Below are 27,808 nucleotides of genomic sequence, written 5' to 3' on the forward strand. Positions count from 1 at the left end.
TTCTGAATGTGAGTGATGACATATTAGAATTTGGCACCACATCTGAAAAGTATGACACTTGACTAGCAGCTGTTTTTGAATAAGTGCAGGAGCAGAATCTCATGTTAAACCCAGACAAATGTGAGTACAATAAACCTACATTAGAATTTTTTGGATATATATTCTCCAAAGATGGCATCTCTGAAGATCCTAAGAAAGTGAAGGACAGTCACAATGCCCACTCTGTCCATGTAGCAGAGCATGTAGACATTCATAGCTGTTAGGGCTTTCAAATTATTGTGGTAGATTCATTCTGAGATTAGGCACTGTCAAACAGACTCTGAGAGCTCTAACTAGGAAAGATTACATATGAGTGTGGTCAGATGAATATCAAAATAAATTTGACGAACTAAAGAAATCCCTTACCCATAATGTAGTCATGTCATATTTTGATTCCAGTAAGAGAACTGAACTTTTAATAGATGCTAACCCTGTTGGATTAGAAGCAGTCCTCACACAGGTTGACCAAGGTGTTCAAATTTACACCATTGCTTATGGAAGAAAGGCTCTTTCACCCACAGAACAATGATACTCTGAGACAGAAAGAGAAGCTCTTTCTGTAGAATGGGGATGTTCCCATTTTCATTTATACATTTACAGATGTCATTTTTTGATTCTTACTTATCACAAGTCCCTTAAACCAACTTATGATCAATAATCCTTCTTTTTACCCATCAGCTCTCATTGAGCAGTGGATGCTCAAACTACAAGGTTATGACTACGAAGTTATCTATTGGTCTGGAAAGGATAGCCATGCAGACTACTTCTCCAGGTACCCTATTCCTGACACACTTAATCACAACACTAGCATATAACATATAATAATTTCCTCCTCTCAGACACCATTCGCAAAGCTCTCTTGTTACAACAACTAAAGACAGCGGCAGAGTCTAACACGTCTCCAAATGATCATCACAACCATTTGAAGTGATCACTGGAAAGAACTGCATAGTTTACAGCATTTGACTCCTGAAACATAAGCTGTTCTACGATCATTTGCCCATGTTAAAGGTGAACTTACTGTCACAGACTATGACCTCCTACTCCAAGATACAGGACTTGTTGTTCTGCATTTGTTCTGGGATCACATATTTGATTTTATTCACAAAGGTCACCAAGGACTGGTAAAAACAAAATTCCTGCTCAGAGAAAAAGTCTGGTTCCTGAGAATTGATAGCCTTCCTGAAACGCTCCTTAAATCCTACAGACTATAAACCAGGCAGGAGTTCTGGAAAACCACATTCCTCCTCTACACGTCTCTTCTGCCCACATCCCCACAGACAGAAGTTAGCATGAATTTTTGTGATCTCCCTAATGGAAAATATGTAGTGGTTATTAGATGGTATTATTCTCGAAATCCTGAAGTTGAAATGATCATCACTACTTCTGCTAATGCTGTTATACCCAAACTAGACAAGATTTTGTCAGCCTATGGCATACCTGCTGTTATTAAAACTGACAATTTCAAGACTTGCAGTTTGCTCAATTTGCAGAGTATCTTGGTTTCAAACTTACTCTGCGCTGGCTGCAAGCCAATGGAGAAGATGAGAGGTTTATGTGACCGCTCAAGAAAGCACTATGAATTGCTGCAGCTGACGGATTGGATGAGAAACAGAAGTTATTTCATTTCCTCCTCGATTTTCAAACCACTTTCCACTGTTCAACTACCATGGTGCCAGCATCTCTTTTATTCGGCAGACAACTAAGAACAAAACTGCCACAAGTTGAGAGAAGAGCAGATGATGAACCCCTACATCAGGGGTACGCAACCTATGGCATGGATGCCGAAGGCCGCACGCAAGCTGATTTTCAGTGACACTGACCGGTGCCCCGGTCTTGGCCACCGGTCATGGGGGCTCTTCATTTTAATTTAATTTTAAATGAAGCTTTTTAAACATTTTTAAAAGCCTTATTTACTTTACATACAACAATAGTTTAGTTATATATTGTAGACTTTCTAATGTTTCTAAAAATATTAAAATGTATTACTGGCACGCGAAACCTTAAATTAGAGTGCATAAATGAAGATTCGGCACACCACTTCTGAAAGGTTGCCGACCCCTGCTCTACATCAACTTGACAACAAAGCGAAGCTTGTCGTGAAAAGATATGCCGACCAGCGCAGGCCAAGACCACTTCTTTCAATGTGGGAGATGTAGTTCTCTCCAGAAACTTTCAGCCGAGCAATAAACTCTCTATGCCCTTTTATCCTGAGCTTTACAAGACCACAGTTGTCAGAGGCACGATGGTCACTGCTCAGAGAGGACAAAGTCACACAAAATGCATCTCACATCAAACCACTTTGTGGCACTCATATTCTCACAGTACAAGAAGATGATGATGATGATGACAACATTACACACGGAGTCCCTTGTACTCTCTCCAAGGCAAGTGAGCAAGCTAACCCTCTGTGCTCCAGAGGTTGAAAGTCATTCAAAAAGAAGTGGCCATCAACCTCCAGTGCATTTGAAGGACTACATAACATAAGTAATGTTACATTTATGTCACAGAGGTCACAGAATCCGTGACTTCCAGAGACCTCCCTGACATTTTCTCCTTCAGCCCCACAGGCCGTCAGCAGGGGCCCTCCTCAGGGTTCTAGCCACAGGCGACAGCCTCACGGGGGGAGGAGGGAGAGCTTGGGCAAACAGCTGGGGGTGTACCGTTTTCTCTTTGGGAAATGTGGTCACCCTGCAGCTTCCTCCACTGTGGGCAGGGGCCCTCACCCCTCCGCAGCTTCCAGCCATTGTGGGTAGAGGGGGAACCCTGCAGCTTCCAGCCACCACAGTGGCAGGGGAAACCATGGAGCTGCAGCAGCCTTAGGTGCTAGATTCCCCCTGCTTCCCATTTTGTCACAGTTGTTTTTAGTAAAAGTCACGGACAGGTCATGGCTTCCATGAATTTTTGTTTATTGCTCGTGACCTGTCTGTGACTTTTACTAAAAACAACCATGACAAAATCTTAGCCTTAAACATATGTTTTTGTGAATGTGTTGAACAATCATCAAACTTTTGACATTGCTTCATTTATTCTGTGCTGCTTGTATTTTATTCATTAGGTGGAAGTATTTCAAAGTGGTGAGTTTAATAATTGTTGTTTAATTTAAAGTTTGTGGGGAGGAAAAGGAGGAATGTCATGTTTATAGAGAATCTATTCCAGTATCCATGCTGGTCTTTTAGAGTTCTGAGAATAGCAGCTGGGTCATGTGAGTCCATTCCAGATTTTGATTTGGATTAGAGAGAGTTGAGTTAGCTAAAAGGGGAAGCTGAATTTGTGGTCTGTGAGTTACAGGTTTAAACCAGTGGTCTGTGGAATCGTACTTTACTGGATCTGTATGATTCATTCCAGAAACTCCTAATCAGTTAGGACACAACACACTTCTCACGAGTTCTTTTTGAAATATGTTGGTGAAATGCAACAGCTGCTGGGAAGAGCATGGAGATACTTTTGCAACTAATAAACTGTGTTGTGAATCTCCTCTTATGCACAGCACAATTCCACAGTTCCACAGAACAATACCTCCAATTCTGCAGCTTTTATTAAAATTAGTAAGTTGCTGTCTATAAAACAAATGAAGCAGGTGTTAGTAATGTTAAACTTGGGTTGTAAAAGACGTTATTATGAATTAGGACTAGGATTTTCAGAGGAACCTAAGGCACCCAGCTGCCACTGAATTTCACCTCCCTCTCCAGACTTGTGAGCCCAGCCCTCAGTCGTGCCTGCGTGCCTATACAGCTGTTTTTAGTGCCATAGCACCAGCCGAAATCTGTAGGCCCTGGCTCTGAGACTCTGTCACAGTTTTAAAATGTAGTGCAGACAAACCTGGGTGTTGAAGCTCTTGGCCCCCTTTGAAAGTCCCAGCCTGGAAGTACCGTAGGAAGTTTGCATTTTTAAGCTCTTAGGGATTGTCACAGAAAAGTGCATCTCCTTTTGATTTCAAAGGTATTCAAAGGGGGCACTCAGCACCTTGCAGTAGGTGCTCAGTACCTTGCAGGATGCAGCCCTGATGTTGCATGTTCTGTTTTTCTCATAGCGTACAATACTGGGGTGTATTGTTGTATAAATTACAGTGCTCTTGTCCATGACACAGACCTAGGTATAGTGCTCCTAAAGTCCATTCCCAAATCTGACATCAGTGCTGTCCTGAGGGTACAGATTGTCTGCTTGCACTGCCATGACAGAAACCAGGATTTGGTTCCTGGGCTTGCTGTCTTGCACCCCAGGTTGGACACGACTGAGATAGCAGTAGAGCCTGCATGATCAGTCCATGGGAAGAATTAGTGTACGTCTCGTGATGTTTCCCTTCATTTAACAAGTCATTCGTAGACTCATAGAATATCAGGGTTGTGAGGGACCTCAGGAGGTCATCTAGTCCAACCCCCTGATCAAAGCAGGACCAATCCGCAACTAAATCATCCCAGCCAGGGCTTTGTCAAGCCTGACCTTAAAAACCTCTAAGGAAGGAGATATTGAGGCTGAAAGTATCCAGTTAGTCTTTCTGTAAAGAAAAACATACATAATGAATAGACTGAAACAACCTAGAATGTATATTTATATTGAATGGTTAGTACAAAATGAATTCTAATGCACTTTGCAAACAATAAGGCACAGAAAATGGCTAAGATATTAGATTTGCCCCTTGAATTTGGAAAGTGCTGTGGGATCCTTGGCTTCTGCCTGAAAAGCCACCAATGGCTGTCCAAAGGGACCTCAGTGTGAGCTCTCAAGTTGAGGATTTTTCTTACAATTTGGCAGTAATACTGCAGAGCTCTTTGCAAAGTGTGTTATGTTTAATGTTTGCACAGTAAATTTAGCAAGGGTTATCTCATCTGCAGAGATCGCAGTTATTCTAGGAATCTGCTTCATGATTTGAGCAAACAAACCATCACTACATACCCAGAGTATAATTTCAGTTAGGAAATGCCTCATTTTTTACATTTACAGATAAGTTGCACTATCAAGGCTTGTATATTGTATTATTCATCTGTAAACACCTTATTATGTTCTTACATCACGTACGTTAAGTCTATGAATAAGACTTGATTTAGCCATAGGCTACAACAACTTCTTCCAGCATAACACAAGGCTGTCAGCCCTCAGTGGTAGAATTCTGCCTGAAGAAGGGAGGTTTGCACTGGCACAAAGTATTCACATCTTCTTTCTTCTGAGGGGACTGGAATTGGCCAATACAGCCCCGAAGTGGACAAAGCTGCCTTGGGAGTGGGCATGAGTTAGCAAATTTTCTGGACATTTCTCCTGACAGGGCTCTTGTTGAAGCACAGTCTAAATCTGCACTCTGCTCTCAGAGGGCCCAATCAAGAGCATTGTCTATGTTGTCAATAGGCGGTAGATTAATTCTGTGATGCTTACAAGTAAATCAATTATAGCCATCTGTTTCTTTATCTTTCTTCTTCATATATGCAAAGCTTTGATACCTAGCTGTGCTGTAGTGCTTTTCATGTGTAGATCTCAAAATGCTTTACAAAGGGAGGTATCATTATCTCCAGTTAACCAATGGGTAGTCTGTGGCTCAGAGCGGTAAACTGGTTTGTCCCAGATGAATGGCTGTACACACAAGCTACACACACGCACATTATATTCTGCTGTACATTAAAACATTAATTAATAACATTTACAGACCTAAGAAGTTCCTATGCCTACACTCTGAAATGCATTTTCCGATAGCTGTAACCCGCATTCTCCTGTATTCTATTTCCTCACTTCTGTTTGCAAGCCTCACTTAACATTGTGTTAAGTCTTAAACGGAGACTATAAACTCTTTCAGGTCAGAGTTGTCTTCAGTGAAACAAATAGCACATTTTGGGGACCAAAATAAAAAATGAATAGTTAATAGCCTATAATTAGAAAATAATTGCAATATTTTAGTTGCTTTTATTTGCTTTAAAGTCTTTATATGATCTACTCTTTTGGAGCCATTTGGTTATGTAAGGGACAGCAAGCATTAACTGGCTACAGATAACAGGATACTTCTGTCTGCATAATACACCGAGTATATGCTAATGTAATATCTTTTCCACTTTTCTTTCAGATTAATTGGAAATGCATCAGTAGCACTTAAGGAACTTGTAGGCAACCAGAGTAGATCTCTTCCCTTCAAGCTTATTTCCCTGCTAAATGAAAGGGGAGAGAACACTGGCGTGAGTGATTTCCTCATGTTTGTTTTACTGATTTATTGAATTAAATGCTCTAACAAGAGGGTTTAATATAAACAAAAACATTTCAAAATCATTTCAGTTTGCTTTATAGATAAAATTATTAGTGATTTTATACGTCAACACCATCTAAATGTTCAATACGGAAAAATATATTTTAATTAAATATGTTGGTTTTCAATAATATGTATATGACCTAGAGCATATAGTTAATGAGAATCAACATAGCACTAGATGTTTAGAGAAAAAATGGCATTTACTTGCTTAATTGCCAGTTTGAGTTCCCACATGCAGGTTTTGCTGCATACCTTGTGAAAATCAGCTACTGTGATTCTGGAAAGCACTTTATAAACCTGTTTAAAAGTCCATGCCTCTTCAGAACAGTACTTAAATACTTTGACGTAAGCATGTGCTTAAAGTTAAGCCCGTGATTAATTGCTGTCCTGAACAGGGACCCTTTCCTGCATCAGGAGCATAGTACATACCTGGAAATACACATTTCTGTGCTCAAAGGCAAGAGCAAGACCTTACTGCCAATTTCAGGTATCTTCTCTGAAGCAATTCAGAGTCATCTATATTTTGTCATGTACTTTTTTGTTGACTCTTTGTTATACTCTGTTAATGTTTTAGTGTTGAAAAGTGCCACGAAGTGCTGCAGACCATGGTATAACCAGTATTGTAATGAGACTGGAAAGAGACACCGTGCTCATTTATAGGGTAGAAATGTGGCCTGAGAGTTAGGAGAGCTGTATTCTACCTCCAGCTCAGAGTTGCTTTCACATTGAACAGATCATTTTATCTTTTTCTGCCTCAATTTTTCCATCTGTAAAATGGGGATCATACTACTCACCTGGCCTGCATGGGTATTATGAGGCTTTAATTAATTAAATGTATAGACTGCTGTTAAATCACTGGAACTCAGTATGAGAGGATTTTCTAAATGTCATAAATACAGTAGCTCAGTTTCTCAAATACATTTTCAGATTAATTGCAAAGAGTGTGGCCTGTAGTCTTTGTATGTGTATACTAACGTAGTAGGCGATAATTCCCATTTATTTCTTTGTTTTTCAATTTGTCATTGTAAACTGTAGTACAGATACTTGTTTGCTGTTTATGTTGACTTGTAGGACCACTTGTTTATCCTGCTTTAAGTCAATTATTACATATGTAATTATAAATTTCTACACAGGCAACAATTGATTTAGTGGTAGGATATGAGCCACCAGCTGGGTCTGCAAATCCAAATGATCCAGGGGGGACCAATGCGCAAGGCACTGCAGGTATTTCATCTTTCTTCAAAATATTATATTCAGGTCATGCAAGGGAAAGATAGACTTGTTCATCAGAAAGAATGGAAAGTAACTGACAAGCAAGCATGTCTAAACTGGCATAGGGTAAGGTAGTCAGACTGTAGATGCTTCAGAATTGAAGAACTGGAACTTTTGTTTCCTGTTAAAATATATTCTATCTTCAGGCTTTATCTGACACTATTGTCTTCAGTGGGAACAGTATTACTGAGGATAGTTTAGATCAAAAGCACTTTAAAGGCTGATGTGCAATATTTCTTTTAAGAAAGAACCTTTATTACAACACACAGAAAAACTGCAATAAAGAAATCTGATGCTGTAGGGAAGACCAGCAAAAACAAGGAAATGCATAGCTGGGAGAATATACTCTAAATCCTTGAATACCAAGACATATTGGAAAAAAATTAATGCCTCATCCACAGTAGATTGTTATTGGAGGACACTGTTATGTGTCATGTTAGGCCCCAGATTTGATTACCTCTATCATTTTTATAAACTAGTAAAGAAAATTCTTTGGACTCTAAATGTTTATTAAATATATTTTAAAAGAATCTCCTAGTGAGAATGTTTTTCAAAAAGCCTCCAATGTTACAGACCATGCAAGAAAGATGTGAAATTTGTAACTGCCTTTTTTTTACAACAGCCAGTTAACTAACAATCCCAGTACCCAGGTCTGTGCTAACAGTGTGCACATGAGTTACGCTAGTGCACAAGCAAAGGAGTAAATTTTAAAAAAGTGAAATAGTAGAAGGATATTATAAGCAGGTATGATATAATCTACTAAAAGTTATGGCAAGAGTTCCATTTTATTTGAAGGTTTATATTCACTTGCAGTCTGTCTATCAGGAGAAAGGCCTTTCTATTTTCTGTATCAGCAAATATCAGTTAGATGAAATAAAGGCACTGTCAAGTTTTTTCAATACGACACATTCAGTAGTGTGGTACTTCTAAAAGCAATGGAGGCTCTCTTTTATTTAATAAAGGACTAAATGATGATAGAAGGTGGTGATGAAATGATCTTTAGCAACTTTAAATAATTAATCTGACATGCTTTGAGCTGTGTTTTGTTTGGCAACAAAGCGGTGGGTTATACATGTGCTAATATAGATTTGATTACAGGGTTTGTTTGTTTTTTTGGTTAAATCATTTATACCGGCCATTGACACCTTGTGTGGATATTTATATTTTGTTTATCTCAAGCAGTTTTATTCAATCATTTATTATGTTTGTTTTAAATTCATCTACCTTTCTTGTTAATTGTTGTGTGTCATTGCCAGATTTTATTTATATAAAGGCAGTACAAGCAGAGTCTGGCTAAGATTCATTGAAGAATATATAGTATACACCTGTACCCTGATATGATGCTGTCCTTGGGAACCAAAAAATCTTACCATGTTATAGGTGAAACCGCGTTATATCGAACTTGCTTTGATCCGCCTGAGTGTGCAGCCCTGCCCCCCATGGAGCACTCCTTTACCGCGTTATATCTGAATTCGTGTTATATCGGGTCACGTTATATTGGGGTAGAGCTGTACTTAGTATATGAAGAAAGCAACATCTATGTTATTTGTGTAGGGTCATAATTACTGAGGGAGAGAATGACCTTCATATCAAAGCATTATGTGGGAATTCATCTGTGTGACTCCCACAGATTTTAGTATAAATTATGTAGCTAAAACTGAAGGGTCGGGGAAGTGGTCAAAGCAATTATTTAGTTAAGTTTTACCAGACACCATATGTAAGCAGTCAGTAATAAGGGATATCCACTATAATCAGTTTGGAAAAGAGACTGGTTCCCCTGTATATATGCCAAAGCTGGTATGGAGCAGAACCACAGGATCCTGGCACGGAATTTGCAATATTAAATATTTCCATAAATTGAAATGCTCCTAAGTCACGTGTAAAGATCCAGATGTACTAGAATTTCCCAAACCCATGAAATCAGAGATCTGCAAAAGAAAATTGAACACATTCAACAAGTTAACTGAACCTGTTCTCTGTGGGTCAAGTCCTTACTTGTGTAGGAGCAGAAGGCCCTTTGAAGGAGAGTCTGTGTAGTTCTGATGTTCAAGTAGACAGCAGGATTTGGGACAGTCAGGTTTTGTGCCCACACAACTACTCCACATGCAGTCCAGCATACCCTGAGTGACTGAGCAAGATGTATTTGGGAGTGGGGTTGTCCCACAAGGCATGGAAAGTCGAAGGATCCACTGCTATGCAGATCCTTTGGTTCTGATCCATTAAATTTACCTTTCATGGTTATTAAAAAGGATTGTGTGAAAATAGCAAATATTAAACTCAGTTTAATTCTGGTTCATTTCATGGGCTTGAAATATTGCTTTTAATCAGCAGATTGTTTCTCAAGGAAACATGCAACTTTTAAAAATAGTGCATAGTTTGATGTTAAAATTGACTGTAATATAATGTTGATAATCTCAAATGTTTTTTCCCAGATTGGTCCTGTTTTCAAAGTAAGTACAGGTGACAGTATATGAAGCTGTTATTAGGTGTTGTTGGACCTCTGGATTGTAGATATTAGTCACCCTGAGTTATCAGTTATGCTTTCTTTTCACTAGTCTTAGTACTGAGTGGTTGTCTTTCAGTTTGGTTGCTCATGAATCCTTAACCAGCCCTGTCCTGCTGGATGTTTTTCACTTCATGCTGCACCCCATATCTGAAACTAACTGCTTCACTGTGGTGTTCAGCAGATCCGGCTGATGGCAGTTAATGTAGTTTTGAAGTCTCTCCCAGATTTTGGCCTCTTAATGTTACTGAAATTCAGTTATTTCCCAGAAAGCCTGTTGTATAGTCTGCACTATGCTTATAGGGATTTAGTGTACAGATGAGACGGGAGAGTGTTCTATGTAAAACATATACTTAGAGGTCAGGGTGTAACCTTTCAGCACAGTTACAGAAACCTGTTCCTCTAGTTTGCCTCTAGGGATGTGTCATCTGTAATCTTTTGATTGCATTGTAAAAAGTGAATCAGTTAGGCCTTTATAACAAAGATGGAAATTAAAATGATAGATTTCTTAGATGAAGTCCGGGTCCCATTGAAGTCAATAGGAGTTTTGCCTGAGAGGTGGAGAGTAGATACTATAAATTAACAGACTTTGGGGAAAATTTCTAAAATTCAAAATAGTACTATGCAAACTTTGACTTGAACTACAAAAGTATTAATCAACATCAGTTAATATCTGGTAGGTGTGACTATTTTAGGTTGATAAATGCACTTAAATGCAGCCACCTCTGGGGAGAAACAGGAACCCTAACTGTTCTGCAACTCTACATAAAACTTAGTTCAGCAAAACAAGTTACCAAACGCAACTTTGTTAGTTCACATTTTCAGTTCATTTCCCATAGCTCTGTGAAGTCAAATTGACTGCTACAGTCTAGTCTCAGAAATGCAGGTGAAGTCGTTAAGTAGATCTTGTAACTAGTCAGTTGCATGGGCAGTGTGGGAGATAGATTATGACACAGATGTTAGTAAGATGGAACTTCATATTGTTGAAATTTATAGATGAGTTTAGTATATGGTACTTCATCTCTGTATCCAGGGCCACATCCCACTAGGGACATTCACAAGACATGTTTAATTTTTTTCATCCACACTCCAGGCTGACAAATTATACAGAGAAGTTCAGTACAGGATAATTCACAATGTCAGCACATATAACATTAGCTTTCATAAAGTTTGCTTCTCTCCCTAAACTTCCATCGTTTACCTGACACAGTGGTTTTCAACATTTGCAACTAACCCTCTTCTATCCAACACCCCTGACTCTAGGTTCTTGGCAACTGATGGCTCTACTGATCAAACTTCCATCATTTCACTCAAAATAAATCCCAGGCTCCCCTCAAGACCCTTCCTTTAGCTAATACATTTACAAGGCCCAGCAGCTAAGTTATCTTTATTACTCCCAGGGGCAATTCTGTGCCACTGCACAATGCAGAATTTGCACAGAGTTAATGTTCTGTGCAGAATTTCATTTCCCCCTGTAGAATTAGTGATGCAGAACTACTGGTCACCACTAGGGGCTGTTGGACTCAGCAGAGGCTAGCTCTCCAGCAGCTGAGCTATTTTTATGCAGGACCTTTGTGCCTCCCAATTCAAATGTTCCTCTCTTTAGGGACACGATATCCAGGTAATTCAATATCACCTCATGCCCAATGGGAAAATGGAGGGAGAGTTATGGTACATCCCTAAGGATTATAGAACATTTTCTTGGGCTGGACAATATACTGGTACTGGATCTAAGATTTTCCCAGGTTCTCAAATAGTGTTGTTGTTCAGGACAACTAAAAACCTTAATTGCACCCAAAACTTTACCCTTAGTTTTCAGTTTTGTATCTGTTTAATACCATCTAGACAGTTCCATCACTCCTGTAAAACTTATAGCATACACTATTCCTTAATTAACAAAAGAAGTTAAAAACACCACAGGAAATATACGTTTGTGGTTTGGTTCTTCTGGAAGTTTTGCAATAGTGGTATATTAGTGGATGGGCCAATATTGTTGTGCCAAGTTTAATTCATTTAAAAGGTTGATATTTAATTTATATATACAGAAATCTTCCCAGATTCATAAGTTAAATATTACAGGGGCGCTGTCAGAATTTCATTTTAGATACGAAGATGAATGCACTAATCTCCATGGTCAAGTGAGAAAGCCTAAAAATGTTCCTATCTATTTAAAACAGGAGCCTGATGTAAAAAGCTGTGCTATGTTAGGGCCCAATCTACTCCCATTAAAATTAACTTCCACTAGAGCAGAACTGGTCCCTTGCTGTGCAGCTACAAATCATGAAATGGTGCTGTAAGGGTACTGCCTGGATTCTGCTTTGCCAACAGCTTTTGGAGGTGGATTTGATAGACTGCAAGGGGACTCCCTTAGATAGTCTTCATCTTGGAGAGGACATATACATAGTCATTGCATTTAAAATGTAGAACTAGCTGCAGGTGATCCAACTCCACTAGCTTTCAAGAAGGAAGAAGCACATTGATTAGAATTGTTATAATGGAGTAGAATACATACACTTTCTGTGCAAGTCTTGACCTCATGCTTTTGTGACCATAATTTCACTATTAAACTATTTGTTTACTAATTATGCTGCTTTCCCGTGTGTCAGATGGAGAAGAAGATGGAGGTTATGAGGATGGGGTTGATGGTACAGTTGGTGGCATTGCACCAGCAGTTCCAGGTGACACAAAGGAAGCCCAGCTTGCTCGGCGTATCACTAAAGGAAAGAAAACACGGAGAATCCTTTCTAACAAACCCCAAGACTTCCAGGTAGCTGAGTTTTAAATACTGTACTTTTCCTGCACAACCTGAGATAATCTGAATGTCAGATATAAGACGAGCTAATGCATTGTAAAAGGATACAGGTTAGTATAACAGAATTGACAGCAAGCCCGTCTTTCAATTGTGTTTTTTTTCCCAAGCACATCTGTTAAACCGCAAATATTCACAAAATAAAATCTAGGAGTTTTGCACAGCTCTTGCTGAAATGTAGGGAGAAACTTACCTGTTCTGTAACTACTGAATTTAAATTAGAACAATAAAGATTTCAAACATAATTATGATAAGAGCAAGTCCAAAACTGAAGATGCTATCTGAGAAATTTGTGTCCCAGAGTTCTCTGGAGAATATTTTGTAAAATTAAGGTACAGGACTAGCGAGGATGTAAAATGAGTGTTGTAATTATTGTAGTTGGAAGGTCTGAAATGGCCAGCCCATCTAAATCTGCTAGCTGCTTTGGTGTTAACTTATTTTGGTGGGATAATGGCAAAGAGAAATACTCTTTGTTTCAGCATGATCACAGACAGACAGACAGACATGCACTGTAAGGTATCAGCTACTGCATGCCTTGTGTATTTAATTTTTTCAGATTCGTGTTAGGGTCATTGAAGGTCGTCAGTTGCCTGGAAATAACATAAAACCAGTAGTCAAAGTTCATGTTTGTGGGCAGACACACCGAACAAGAATCAAAAGAGGAAACAATCCATATTTTGATGAGGTGAGTAATAGAAAATACACATTTAATTATATCTGAAAATCAGTTAGCTAGCACTGTCAAATCAACAAAAATCTGTTATTTCAGAAGGGATAGAGGGATCCAGTTCATAATGAAGCATCCCCAATCTGCTTAACAAATAAGCATTTTCTAACATTTTTAAGGTAATTCTAGTTAATGTGTAAAGTTAATTTTTTAAAAAAACATTTCTTCACATAATAAAACTCATGCCATAATTGACACCATTTCTGGCAAGAATCAGGGGCCCAAACAACCTCCCATTAAAGTGGATAGAAGCCATCCTCCGATACAGCTGATCATGTGAGATAATGATGACTTGGGTAGACCAATCACATGAATGGTTCTGTTCTTTTCTCTTAGGGATAAAAGACAAAGTGTGGTGTTGAGCAGTTGTTCATCTCTTGAGCTGGTTCTATTCAGTCACCCTTCCTGCTCAATGTGTATGTGAGGTTTTGCAGGAAACTGAGACAGTTTGGACTGTGATACAACTGTATAGGGATAAGGTGCAGGTCTCTGTCTCTTCTTTAGTCAAACATAGGTGATGTGGTCTCTTTGCCTGGGCTTGGATGAGAGTGAGGCCTGGTCTACACTACACGTTTATACCGATTTTAGCAGCGTTAAACCGATTTAACGCTGCACCCGTCCACACAACGAGGCCCTTTATATCGATATAAAGGGCTCTTTAAACCGGTTTCTGTACTCCTCCCTGACGAGAGGAGTAGCGCATATTGGATTAGGGTTACTGTGGCTGCAAATTGACGGTATTGGCCTCCGGGCGGTATCCCAGAGTGCACCACTGTGACCACTCTGGACAGCCATCTGAACTCGGATGCACTCGCCAGGTAGACAGGAAAAGCCCCGCGAACTTTTGAATTTCATTTCCTTTTTGGTCAGCGTGGAGAGCTCACCAGCACAGGTGACCATGCAGAGCTCATCAGCACAGGTAATGATGCAGTCTCCTGAGAATCGAAAAAGAACTCCAGCATGGACCGCACGGGAGGTACTGGATCTGATCGCTATATGGGGAGAAGATTCTGTGCTAACAGAACTCTTTTCCAAAAGACGAAATGAAAAAACATTTGAAAAAATTTCCAAGGCCATGATGGAGAAAGGCCACACCAGGGACTCAGTGCAGTGCAGAGTGAAAGTTAAGGAGCTCAGACAAGCCTACCAGAAAACCAAAGCAGCAAACGGAAGGTCCGGGGCAGGGCCAAAAACATGCCGCTTTTCTACACTGAGCTGCATGCAATTCTAGAGGGGTCCGCCACCAGTACCCCACTCCTCTCCATGGATTCCGAGGTGGGAGTGGTAATCTCAGCCATGGCTGAGGATTCTGCGGACGGGGAAGATGAGGAGGAGGAAGAGGAGGATGAGCTTGCAGAGAGCACATAGCACTTCGTTCTCCCCAACAGCCAGGAGCTTTTTCTCATCCAGACGGAATTACCCTCCCAGCCCTCCCAAGCCAGTAGCCCAGACAATGAAGCCATGGAAGCGACCTCTGGTGAGTGTACCTTTGTAAATATAAAACATGGTTTAAAAGCAAGCGTTTTGTAATGATTAATTTGCCCTGAGGACTTGGGATGCATTCGCGGCCAGTACAGTTATTGGAAAAGTTTGTTAACATGTCTGGGAATGGAGTGGAAATCCTCCAGGGATATCTCCATGAAGCTCTCCTGGAGGTACTCCAAAAGCCTTTGCAGAAGGTTTCTGGGCAAGGCAGCCTTATTCCATCACCATGGTAGGACACTTGACCACGGCATGCATGTAGCAAGTAGTCTGGTATCATTGCATGACAAAGCCTAGCTGCATATGGTCCCGGTGATTGCTGGCATTCAAGCAACATCCTTTCTTTATCTCGCTGTATTATCCTCAGGAGAGTGATATCATTCATGGTAACCTGGTTGAAATTCAGGAATTTAATTAAGGGAACAGAGATGGCCATTCCTACTGGGCTGTTTGCCTGTTGCTTAAAAGAAATCCTTCCTTGCAGGTAGCCAAGCAGGGGGAGGAGGGGGGGAATGGCGCTGAGCATTTTTGCATTTGGCTAGCAGGGATCTTCCCTGCTACCAGCCATGCGGTGAGGGGCGGAAGGGGGGTGATTAGCAGTGATCTTCCATGATACAGCCACGCGGTAGGGGGAGGGGTAAAGCGATCATCCCAGAGAATTGGATGGGGGGGTGGTTTCTGCTGCTGCATGTTAACAGGAAAGAAGCAGCACTGAACGGGATTTGCTTGGTATTTGGGAAAGGAAGGCACTATGTATATGAAGGCTGCAGAAGCCAAAAGACAATGGCTTACCATGGCCGCATGCAAGCTGAATTCTGCTGCCCGGACCTGCGTTTGTGAGATCTCTAACACCAGAGCCACAGGCATTCAATATTAAGATGCAAAATGCGACCTTGCAGTGAAATCACATGTGCTATGTAAGGTGAATAGTGTTGTTCACCATGAAAGAGTATAAGCATTGTCCTGTAAAATGTATCTTTTTAAATACTTCTCTCCCTTTTTTCCCTCCCTCATGCAGCTGCAATTTTTTCAAGCCTCCCTACTCCATCCCGAAGGCTAGCTCAGATAAGGCAGCAGAAAAAAAAGATGCAAGATGAAATGTTCTCGGAAATCATGGCAGTGACCCGCAATGAAAGAGCTCATCTGAATGAGTGGAAGGACGTGGTAGCAAATTACAGGAAAGATGCCAGTGAACATGAGGATAGGAGGGACCAACGTGAGGAGAAGAGGGATGCTCGAGATGAGAGGTGGCGGCACGAAGATCAGCGGTGGCGGGATGCAACGCTGGGGCTGTTGCGTGATCAAACTGACATCCTCCGATGTCTGGTGGAGCTTCAGGAACAGCAGCAGGATCACAGAGTGCCGCTGCACCCCCTGTGTAATCACCTTCACCTTTCACCGTGTTCCATATCCTCCTCACCCAGACGTGTAAGAACGCGTGGGGGAAGGCTTCGTGCACCCGCCCACTCTACCCCCATGGACAGTCCAACCAAAAGGCTGTCATTACTTTGAAATTTTTTTAGTGGCCTTTTCCTTCCCTCCTATCCTCCTCCCAAACCACACCTGGGCTACCTTGTCAGTTCTCTCCCTCTTTTTATAATGACTTTTTAATAAAGAATACATGATTTTTAAACGATAGTGACTTTATTTCCTTAAGCAAGCTGTAATCGAAGGGGGAGGGTAGGTTGCTTACAGGGAATGAGTCAATCAAGGGGGAGGGGTCATCAAGGGGAAACAAACACAACAGTCACACAGTACCCTGGCCTGTGATGAAACTCGTTTTCAAAACTTCTCTGATACGCACCGCTTCGTGGTGTGCTCTTCTAATCGCCTTGGTGTCTGGCTGCGTGTAATCAGTGGCCAGCTGATTTGCCTCAGCCTCCCACCCCGCCATAAAGGTCTCCCCCTTACTCTCACACAGATTGTGGAGCACACAGCAAGCAGCAATAACAATGGGGACACTGGTTTGGCTGAGGTCTGAGTGAGTCAGTAATGTGTGCCAGCGTGCCCTTTAAACGGCCAAATGCACATTCTACCACCATTCTGCACTTGCTCAGCCTGTAGTTGAACAGCTCCTGACTACTGTCCAGGCTGCCTGTGTATGGCTTCATGAGCCATGGCATCAAGGGGTAGGCTGGGTCCCCCAGGATAACTACAGGCATTTCAACATCCCCAACTGTTATTTTCTGGTCTGGGAAGTAATTCCCTTGTTGCAGCCGTTTAAACAGAGTAGTGTTCCTGAAGACGCGAGCATCATGAACCCTTCCTGGCCATCCCACGTGGATGTTGGTGAAATGTCCCTTGTGATCTACCAGTGCTTGCAGCACCACTGAAAAGTACTCCTTGCGATTTACGTACTGGGTACCTTGGTGCTCCATCTATCGCCCCACCACAATCAGGGAATCCCATTGCAGCAAAGCCATCCACTATGACTTGCGCATTTCCCAGAGTCACAACCTTTCATAGCAGCAGCTTAATGATTGCTTTGGCTACTTGCATCACAGCAGCCCCCACAGTAGATTTTCCCACTCCAAATTGATTCCCGACTGACCGGTAGCTGTCTGGCATTGCAAGCTTCCAGAGGGCTATTGCCACTCGCTTCTCAACTGTGAGGGCTGCTCTCATCTTGGTATTCTGGCGTTTCAGGGCAGGGGAAAGCAAGTCACAAAGTTCCATGAAAGTGCCCTTACGCATGCAAAAGTTTCGCAGCCACTGCGCATCGTCCCAAAACTGCAAAACTATGCGGTCCCACCAATCTGTGCTTGTTTCCTGGGCCCAAAATCTGCATTCAATGGCTAGAACCTGCCCCATTACCAGCAGGATCTCCAAAGCGCAGGGGCATGTGGTTTGAGAGAATTCTGTGTCCACGTCCTCATCACTCTCGTTGCTGCTCTGCCATAGCTGCCTCTTCCTCGCCTGGCTTTGCAGGTCCTGGTTCAGCACAGACTGCACGAGAATGCACGAGGTGTTTACAATGTCCACGATTGTGGTCTTGATCTGAGCAGGGTCCATGCTTGCTGTGCTATGGTGTTTGCACAGTTCACCCAGGAAAAAAGGCGCGAAATGGTTGCCTGCTGCTTTCACGGAAGGAAGGGTGAGGCTGTACCCAGAACCACCCGCGACAATGTTTTTTGCCCCATCAGGCACTGGGATCTCAACCCAGACTTCCAAGGGGTGGGGGAGACAGCGGGAACTATGGGATAGCTACGGGATAGCTACCCACAGTGCAACGCTCCGGAAATCGACGCTAGCCTCGGTACATGGACGCACACCGCTGAATTAATGTGCTCAGTGTGGCCATGTGCACTCGACTTTATACAATCTGTTTTACAAAACCAGTTTATGTAAAATCGGAATAATCCCGTAGTGTAGACATACCCTGAGCTGGGAGAGGCATAGCTCAGAGTATCTGGAAACTAATTCAAACCATGGATGCAGGAGAGAATCTGTCCCACAGACTTTATATTGGCGAAAGGCTGAAAGTAGGGCTGAGTATATGGAAGTATTTAGCATATGGTATCCACATAATTAGTATTAATGGCACAAGTGGTATTCATTTGTGTTACTACATTATAAGAGAATAGGGGCTAAACTCTGGCATCTTGCACTACTCCGATGCCACAAAGGACCCAAGTAAATGGATTAACTAACCAGCTGAAAATTCTTCCAGCATGGTGGAATCCCCAGCTTCTTGTTCTACACCACACCTACCCCACTGCAGCCTCCAGCATAGGTGATACAGCAGCGGTGCATACGGTGTATCTGGAGTACTGGTGCATTCCATCCATCCCTGCCTGATGTATTGGCCATCTCTGAGCCATTACCAGGCAATGCAAATGGCACTGGGGTTTGAATCAGCCCATGGCCAGCCTCAGCATCAATAAGCAGGCTACAGGTGGAGTACAGTCATTTCTTTGCATCCTCCCCTGCCGCTTGGGTAATATGCTGAGCAGACCTTGGTTGTACCTGCAGGTCGAGCCGGTGCTTTTTGCTTAAGCATATTTTATAAATAAATGTAAATACTTCACAAAATCTGTGCTACCAAAATCAGTTTTATTTCCGTGCAAATAACCATGAAATTCTTAGTGCATGAATCATCTTATTTGGCACTAACTGGCATCCTTGTTGATAATTGCAGCAGAGAGGCTAAAGAGTGATTGAACACGCAGACTGAACCACTCCATCCGCTCTAAAAGAGGTTCCTCCAGGGCAAGGTTAAGGCACATTAGCAGGGCAATGCCGGGGAAACTTGCAGTGCAACTGCCCGTGCTACCCCTGTTCTGTGGATAAACAGTGGCTTTCACTTTTCAGGGCAGTGCTAAATTCACATGCAGAACATCCAAACAGGAAGCAGACTAAATATATATCAACAGATATATGCCTGGCAAGCTATTTAAATACTTTATGTAGCTGAAAATCATGATATTAACATTCTAAATCAGTTTGTTTCATCTTAACAGATATTCTTCTACAATGTCCACATGACCCCTTTAGAGCTGCTTGATGAAACAATAAGCATTCGGGTAAGGAAAAAAGGCGTACATTAGAAAAACTCACTGGATGCACATGACACTGTCCAACCAATGCTGTATAAAGATTGGAAAAGGTTTCATTCCTTTTTTTTCCCTCTTAGGTGTATGATTCTTATTCTTTACGAGCAGACTCTCTGATGGGAGAATTTAAGGTGCGTATAATCAGACTTCTACATTCTGCCTATGGAACCCACACACCTGGGTGTGGTGTTCTGTCCCATCTAGTGGCACCGAGACCACTTAGAAAGAGTGAATGAGGCTGCTCTACAGCCTTAGCTAAAAGGCAATTGGCTTTTAGTGCATGCGGTAGAGGGTCATATGCATTAAGCTCGAGAGGTCCCTGGTTCGATCCCGCCCACTGATGACTGGTGTCTGTTGGTGTTACAAGTGGAGGCTTGCCCAAGATTTCAAATGGGAAATCTCTGAAGCTCAGGACACACTTCCTCAGCTAGGGGAAGTATGTAACCCACACACCTCCGGGGTATGGTGGTCTGCCCCATCTAGTGGCACCAAAACCACTTAGAGAGAGAGAATTAGTCTGCTCTACAGCCTTAGCCAACAGCGAGTTGGCTTTTAGCTCATGAGATAAAGGCTCATGCACTGAGGTCCCCGGTTTGATCCCACCTGCCGACCGGGGGCCCACTCTGGGGGTCTTCGGTGGCATTTCAGCGGTGGGGGGGGTCAGCTCTGGGGGTCTTTGGTGGCATTTTGGTGGCGGGGGGTCCTTCAGTGCCGTGGAAGACCCAGAGCAGACCCTCTGCTGCCGAAGTGCTGCCGAAGCCCCAGACCACTGCCGAGTATTCCAGTCGGGCCCTGCGGGTCATAAAACTGGCCTTGGATTAGAGGAATATTTAAAGCATTAGTTTTAAATGTATTACTAGATACTGCATTTGAAAAGGGACAAAAACTTACCCTTATAATGTTTTGCTTTTAATGCTAGCAAGCATTTACTCTTACCAGTAGTGCCGGGGCAGTCGGTCCCATCGTTTTGTTTGTTGATCATTGTCTATGCCTGCTAGTGCTGCAGAGTCAGCACAGTTAAGAGAACTAACTCAATAAGGTCCAGGGGAGTTACTCCATATTGACACTGGTGTAACTAAATGCAAAATGCAAGTTAAGTTACCTGGTCTGTATAATAGATGTACCTTTCATGAACAACTAATATTTATAAAATTGTTTTCTACCTAAAGCAATAGGACTATCTATCCCAAAACTACTGGTAAGAATCTGTATAGTCCAAGAAAGGAAAAGGAATTTCAGTCTCCAAAGGGTGAAACAACTGCTGTGGAAGGTCACTGTCAGTTGTACTGTATCACCTGAGTCTTGAAGGAGGAATTCAGAAAAACTGCCTTTGGTTCAGAACATTGCATCATGATATACAGAATCTCAAAATTACAAAAAAAGGTGTCCCTTTGTTTAAATATGCTTGTGTAGTAACAGAGAGGCAGGAGGAACCTCCTCCGTTAGTGTAAATTGTCTTAGCTCTCTTGAAATCAATGAAGCTATGACAATTTGCACTTGCTGAGGATCTGCCCAGGGAAGTGGAGATGCATACCACAGGTGTTCATACCCAAAACCATGTAGAAAAAATGTCAGTTGTAATTCCTGTTGGTGAAAATCCACTCCTATAACTTCCACAGGGTCAATATTGGTAAGTATTTCACTCTTGCCAGCTGCATGCAGTAAATGCTAGTGGGGTAAATTAAATCAGCCTGCAGAACGATTAAATTTATATATCTATGTGTATCCAGGTAGGTAACTTCTTGGAATATTTTATTTAGGTAGAAAGGAATGTTTTTCTAAATGAATGAATGTCTCCTTCATCTAGTCCTGCTGAGGTTGCATCCCCTACCCCCACGCAGCGGCACATTCTCCACCACCTTTCCAGAGCATCACTTAGCAGCATACTCTGCATATCAATCCCCTTCTCTTCCCTCTGTTCCTTTTCTAGCCCTCACAGGAGCATTCCACACAAGGCTTTTATTTCTCATAACACAGAAACAATGTAATAACAGTATAAAAAACTGAAGGGAATTAGGGCTTACATAATTTCTAATTATAAGGGTAGGTAAGCACTGGAATAGGTTACTAAGGAAGGTTGTGGAATCCCCTTCATTGGAGGTTTTAAAGAACAGGTTAGATAAAACATAGGGTGACCAGACAGCAAGTGCGAAAAATTGGGACAGGAGGTCGGGGATAATAGGAGCCTGTATAAGAAGAAGACCCAAAAATCTGGACTGTCCCTATAAAATCGGGACATCTGGTCACCCTAGACAAACACCCGTCAGGGATGGTCTAGGTACACTTGGTCCTGCGTCAGCGGGGATGAACTAGATGGCCTTTAGAGGTCTTTTCCAGCCCTGCATTTCTAAGATTCTATAATTAAAGCCAAACACACATGTTTGTGACTGTATTCTGCTACTTCTTAGGATATAATATTGTAATCTTTATTTCAGATTGACATTGGCTTTGTTTATGATGAACCTGGTAAGTATTAATCTCCTCAAAGCCTGAGCTTCTTCTGCTTTTCCTTTGGCTTTAGATGCCCAATTAAAATGGCTGTGACTTTCAGCTGTGTTTCTGAAGTAGAAAAACATGCCTAAACACACATGGCTGCAAAGTTAGTTGAGACAGATGCTTCAAACCTGTAGCATCTTTATCAAAAAAAGGCCACATGTATTTAGCTCTTCAGTGGTTCCCAAATGCAATATAAGTAGCTTATTTTTTTTTCACCCAAAGGATTTTAATTTTGGTATAATTAACTTATAAACAAGAATTAAGTATGAAAAGTCATGCAAAAACATGGTGAGAGAATGGTGTCCCTGAGTTAGTATGCCACTCAACATTTTAACATTGTTGCACAGCTTGTTAGGGGCTGGGCTTTTTAAGATCAGAAGGAATTTTTTTTTTAATAATTATGTTTAGGGTAGATTCTACTTTGAGAATATTGGCCTTGATTACACTTCTACTTCTTGTGTAAAGGACAAGGCTGATTTATTTATTTGGCTTTATTTCAGGCCATGCAGTCATGAGAAAATGGCTTCTTTTGAGTGACCACGAAGACACAAATTCTGGAGCTAAAGGCTATCTGAAAGTCAGCATGTTCGTCCTGGGGGCAGGAGATGAGCCACCAGTAGGTTTAATTTGCAAATGTATTTGTCTTCTATTCACGTACCCAGAACCCTCTTTCTTATGCACTACTTGCTTTGTACTGGTTAATTCACTTTGTGAGCATCGCCAGGAACTAAGATCAAGATTTTCAAAATAACTAGTGGTTTTTGAGTGCCTAACTCAAGGCACTTTAAAGGAGCCTGGTGGCCTGAAAATCAGGCCCCTTTGAGGTGTCTCAGGTTCAGTTACTTTTTTAATCTTGACCTTAACTACTTGGTACTAGCCAGAAAGAGCTAAAAATATAGAACCTCCTTACAATATGTTTCTTTGGCTAACTACCTCTCACTCCACTACTACCTTCAGTCCGAATACTGCCATACCAGCTTTAGCAGTCTCCTGTTAAAGTCTCTCTCTGGTGCTTCCTTGCTCCCATTGCTGCCTTCCCTCCCAGTATCCTGGTGTATCTCCAGTACTGGCTCCTACTATTACCTTCCCTTTCTGTGTCCTGGTGATTCTTGCAATCACAAGGATGACTGTGAGAATTTGACAGTTTCCTGTTTATTTTCAAAGGGGAAGTTGTAAATTCTCCCAAATTACTTCGGAGTTGTACATAGTTTCCAGCTGCAGTAACATGCTTTTTCAGGAGACCTTGTGATGGGTGTGAAAATTCCATACGGTCACCACTGCACATGAGTGCAAAAAAGCACCAGAAACCTATAAATATCACATCTTCAGGGTTTATGCTCAGTATTTTAAAAATAGCCATATGGACTGCTTAGAAAAAAAAAAAAAGATAGTGGTTGCTCCAATTTAATACTGATGAGGTTGAAGCTGAAAGTAACACATTTTAGGCAGAACAAATTTTTATGGTTTTATAATTTTATAAACTCTAGTTTGTAATGCAAGATTTTAACTTGTGGAGGGACTAAAGGATGCTGCTATGACCAATTACCATATTATTATACATGACTGTCTAGCATATGATGCTTTTCTCATGTATAGCTTGGTAATATATACCAATATATCTCCAACAGATGGAAAAAAGAGAACGAGATAATGAAAATGATGATGTGGAGAGTAATCTTTTACTGCCGGCTGGAATTGCACTTCGATGGGTCACTTTTCTTCTTAAAATCTACAGAGCCGAGGATATTCCCCAGAGTATATAGCTTCTTATTACTGGATTGTACAATACTGCAATAGATAACCTGTAGAAATATCTGTTAACTGATTTTTTTTAAAAATACCAGACATAAAACAAAAACAATGTAGATTACCACGTAGTTTGAGCCCATAATTCTGTGATGGTTTAAGCAGCCCATTTCTTTTTCCAATATTCAATCAAATCTATATAACTTTCGTAATGGGTAATGCAATGTTATTATCTTAGATTATCTGAAATTTTATTATAAATGGTGATGGTGTGTTGTTTGATCTACTAGTGTCCATTGGTCCCTCAAACAGAGATTCAAGATGATAATTTAACTGAGTAGGAAGTCTGTATTTGAAATCTATCCTTTTATTCTGTCTCTGTTGTTGTGTCTCTGTTTAATTGCTCTACACTTTCTCCAAACCCCAAGTCAAAGCTTGTTGAGAAGAGTTCAAAACTCAACAGGTTAAATAAATTGTTCCCAAACAAAGTTATTAAAGCCCATCATTTTTTTCCAACTTATTCTAAATGCAAATGACATAAAATTAATACTATTAATAGATACTGGCTTCATCATCCAGAGAAGGGAAGCAGTATCTGTATGCAATACACAAAGTGTCCCTGGAAATTCATTAAACCTTAGACATGTTTGGTAACAGAACATGGCTTTTATATTCAGTTCTTTCTCCTTCACTGCACCCTTTCTATGTCTGGGATGACAAAGCAGGCCAACTTCAAGACCGCTGATCTACTGTTACTTGCTGGAGAGTATGAGGATTGCATAAACTCCTGTTTCCCCTGCTCTAGGCTAACATCAAAATTCACTATGATCTTCTCAGGGCCAAAATTTTAGAAGTTGCTTCTAAATCTCAATTATTTTTTCATTTCTAGAAGCAAATATTTATTTTTGAAAACTGAATACAAAGGGCAAGATTCTGACCTTAATTATGTCTATGCAACTGTATTGAGTTAAGTAAAATTGCTAAGAAGTTACTGAGACCGAATTAGGCCCATAATCTTCAAGAAAAGGGTTCAAGTTAATTTTTGCCTTATAATCTCTCCTCAGTGGATGATGCTTTTGCGCAGACTGTTAAGGAAATATTTGGAGGTGATGCAGACAAGAAAAACCTAGTAGATCCATTTGTGGAAGTTTGTTTTGCTGGAAAAAAGGTATTTGTCTGAGTTAATATTTAAAATCTTGCATGCTAATCATGTGCTTGAAAACTGTATTCACATGTCTAAGTGTATCTTAAGATGATTGAACTGTAGGTACAGTGCATTGTCAACATGAGAAAATGACTTTCAGCATATCTAGTTCAACGCTTTGCAAAAACGAGAAGGAATAGGTGGAGCTAAAAATCTAGGAGCACACATGGAATATTAAGAATAAAGTCACGGGAAACTTCAGTTGATAGAAACTAAAGTTATTCATCTGCATAAGGGTTTACAGTACTGGGTCATAAAGCATATTCAATAGACTGAGGACATACCATAACATCCCACAGAAAGGGTTTTTAAAGGTGAGCTAATGACTCTAATTAAAAGAATGTACGACTAAGATGTAGGGGCTTGACCACTTCAGATTACCTGTTCATTGGGTGTTCCTGGTTGCTTTATATAACTGATTGCACAGTCAATCTAAGTGCATAATTGCACGTCCCGTGTACACTAGTTTGTCATAATGACTTGCTTTAATTACAAAAACAAACACCCACCCAAACATCAATTCCATGTTATTGTTAGCAATTAGATCACTGTTAATTTTAGGCACAGGTAGTATAGACAGTTGCATACAATGCCACAGCAGTGGAGCCCCTAATAGGCACCAACAACAATGGGAATCTGGTTGCCAATACAATACATCTTTCATCCATTCCAACATGTAGACAAACTAAGCATGAATTCACCAGGGCTGATCATCCTTTTATGTTTATTTTCCTGCTGTCATTCAGTCATATCTGGGTGCTACTGTGGTAGCACCTTTGAGGAGCTGATGAGCTGTTTTTTCCATAAATTAGAAGCCCCTAAGAACCATGGTTCAGACAATGGTGGAATAGTTTTGTCTCTTGCATTTAGGTTGCATAAGTAGATCAGATCAGCACAGGGTGATGTCGCAGTTTCGGGGTCTTTTTCTTATATAGGCACCCTACCCCCGTCCCGATTTTTTACACTCGCTATCTGGTCACCCTAGATCAGCAGTAATCACAAACCTGAAGCTAATGCCTCAATAAAGCATGGAAAATTGAATATTCACCATTAGCCACTGTAGGAGCCTGTGATGGCATACTATTTGACCAGCCCCAATACAATTTATCCTAAATTGCGTCTGGTTCCATGCTTTTTTGTTTGCTTTTTGAGCTTGAGCTACTATAAAATCTGTTTAATTTGGGGTGGTTTTTGGTGTGTTTTGTTTTTTGCAGGTTTGCACAAATATAATTGAGAAAAATGCTAATCCGGAATGGAATCAAGTTGTTAACCTTCAAGTCAAGGTAAGGTTTCCTCTTGCTTCTTTAAATATCCATCATCAATTATTTATTATTTTATTCAGAACATTATTTTATTTAAATGTGAAAGACAAATAATGAATAATTTTATTTTCGCTACTTTTTCTAGTTTCCCTCAATGTGTGAAAAAATAAGATTAACAGTTTTTGACTGGTGAGTTTTGACTCTTTTGTATAAAGTATTAAACAAAATAAAATTATGTTACGTGGAAAAAATCCTATTTTTGTATAATTTACAGGGTTTTGGAACCAGAAGCCCTGATTCTGTAAAGCACTTAAGCAAATGCTTAATTACCCTTCCTGAACAGTGATGCTTTCCTGCATTGGGGCTATAAATAGTATGGCATTGGCACACCATTGATTTCTGTGCATTGTACAATCAACATGCGAGTGGGTTAAATAATACTTATAGAATAACTTTCTAAAAAATTATTTTACAGTTTTTCCCCATTATTTGCCCAACTTGTAGAGGTAGACAAATAATTCACCAGTATTTGCAAACATACATTAATTCCATAATATGTTTATTTCCAAAATTTAAATGACTATTTTTGTAATTATTTGCCTAACTCTAGTCAGCAATGTATATTATATTGATTAACATGACATTAGCTGATATTGAGTATATCAAGCCTATGTACAATTTTTGGGCAAGTGGGCCAAATATTAATATGCTCAAGTTACAAGTTTTATTATTCTTATTGTGGGCCTGATTATGCCTGCTAGGCATAGTTCTAGGCTGGGGATGGAGCCACCCAACCCCTGGGGAGCAGAGCAGGATATCTCTTGGAGTTCCCAAGTTTACAGAGATTGCACATCTCTGGTTACTACACACCTTTATGGGTTGCAACTTACTTCCTCTAGCTGGACTGCCAGTTCTGAGACTGAAATTCTGCTGACCCTTGAACTCTGCAATGCTGGGAGCAGCTCTTACTTCTCTCTCCTCCTACTACACAGCTATGTAAGAGCCAGACATCATCTGGCATTTTGTTAATAAAACATGTCAGGTGGTCTAAACATATATACCCTGTAAATACATTTAGCCATTTGTAGCTTGCCTCTGTTTAGGATGACCGGTGTTGCATTTAATTACAATCTTACATTTCATATAGGGATCGTCTTACAAAAAATGATGCAGTAGGAACAACGTATTTAAGTCTCTCCAAAATTGCTTCTTCTGGTGGAGAAGTAGAAGGTGAGTTATTCAGCTTACACAATTCAGCAAGTATTTTCTGTGTATTTAAGAGAAATGGTGGGACTGCATAGGAAAGTTTGCTTTGCTGGACTTCCCTGGGTTATACCAGTTCTGTGGCTTAAAGAAGATCTTGTTTTCAGTGCTTTCAAATTGACCACTTTCCAGAACAGTAACTTTACTTTTTGAAAAATCTTATGGTCCTGAGTATTAATAATTAATTCACAAAATTCAAGAAAGTATTCTGAATATACTAGAT

General features: G+C 40.8%; 1 protein-coding gene across 3 annotated transcripts in view; it reads left to right on the forward strand.

Annotated features, from left to right (window-relative positions):
* MYOF (myoferlin) overlaps window positions 1-27,808 on the forward strand; it is a 118,990-nt gene that overhangs the window by 29,640 nt on the left and 61,542 nt on the right. For all 3 annotated transcript variants that reach the window (XM_050959266.1, XM_050959267.1, XM_050959268.1), the window contains exons 4-16: window positions 6,089-6,197; window positions 7,402-7,492; window positions 12,650-12,810; window positions 13,409-13,537; window positions 19,522-19,584; window positions 19,695-19,745; window positions 22,050-22,080; window positions 22,611-22,726; window positions 23,739-23,865; window positions 24,921-25,024; window positions 26,275-26,343; window positions 26,468-26,511; window positions 27,470-27,552. In XM_050959266.1, the coding sequence (XP_050815223.1) occupies window positions 6,089-6,197; window positions 7,402-7,492; window positions 12,650-12,810; window positions 13,409-13,537; window positions 19,522-19,584; window positions 19,695-19,745; window positions 22,050-22,080; window positions 22,611-22,726; window positions 23,739-23,865; window positions 24,921-25,024; window positions 26,275-26,343; window positions 26,468-26,511; window positions 27,470-27,552 (1,178 nt within the window). The remainder of the gene's footprint in view (window positions 1-6,088; window positions 6,198-7,401; window positions 7,493-12,649; window positions 12,811-13,408; window positions 13,538-19,521; window positions 19,585-19,694; window positions 19,746-22,049; window positions 22,081-22,610; window positions 22,727-23,738; window positions 23,866-24,920; window positions 25,025-26,274; window positions 26,344-26,467; window positions 26,512-27,469; window positions 27,553-27,808) is intronic.

This window comes from Gopherus flavomarginatus, chromosome 6, assembly GCF_025201925.1.
Source record: "Gopherus flavomarginatus isolate rGopFla2 chromosome 6, rGopFla2.mat.asm, whole genome shotgun sequence".
Lineage (NCBI taxonomy): Eukaryota > Metazoa > Chordata > Testudines > Testudinidae > Gopherus > Gopherus flavomarginatus.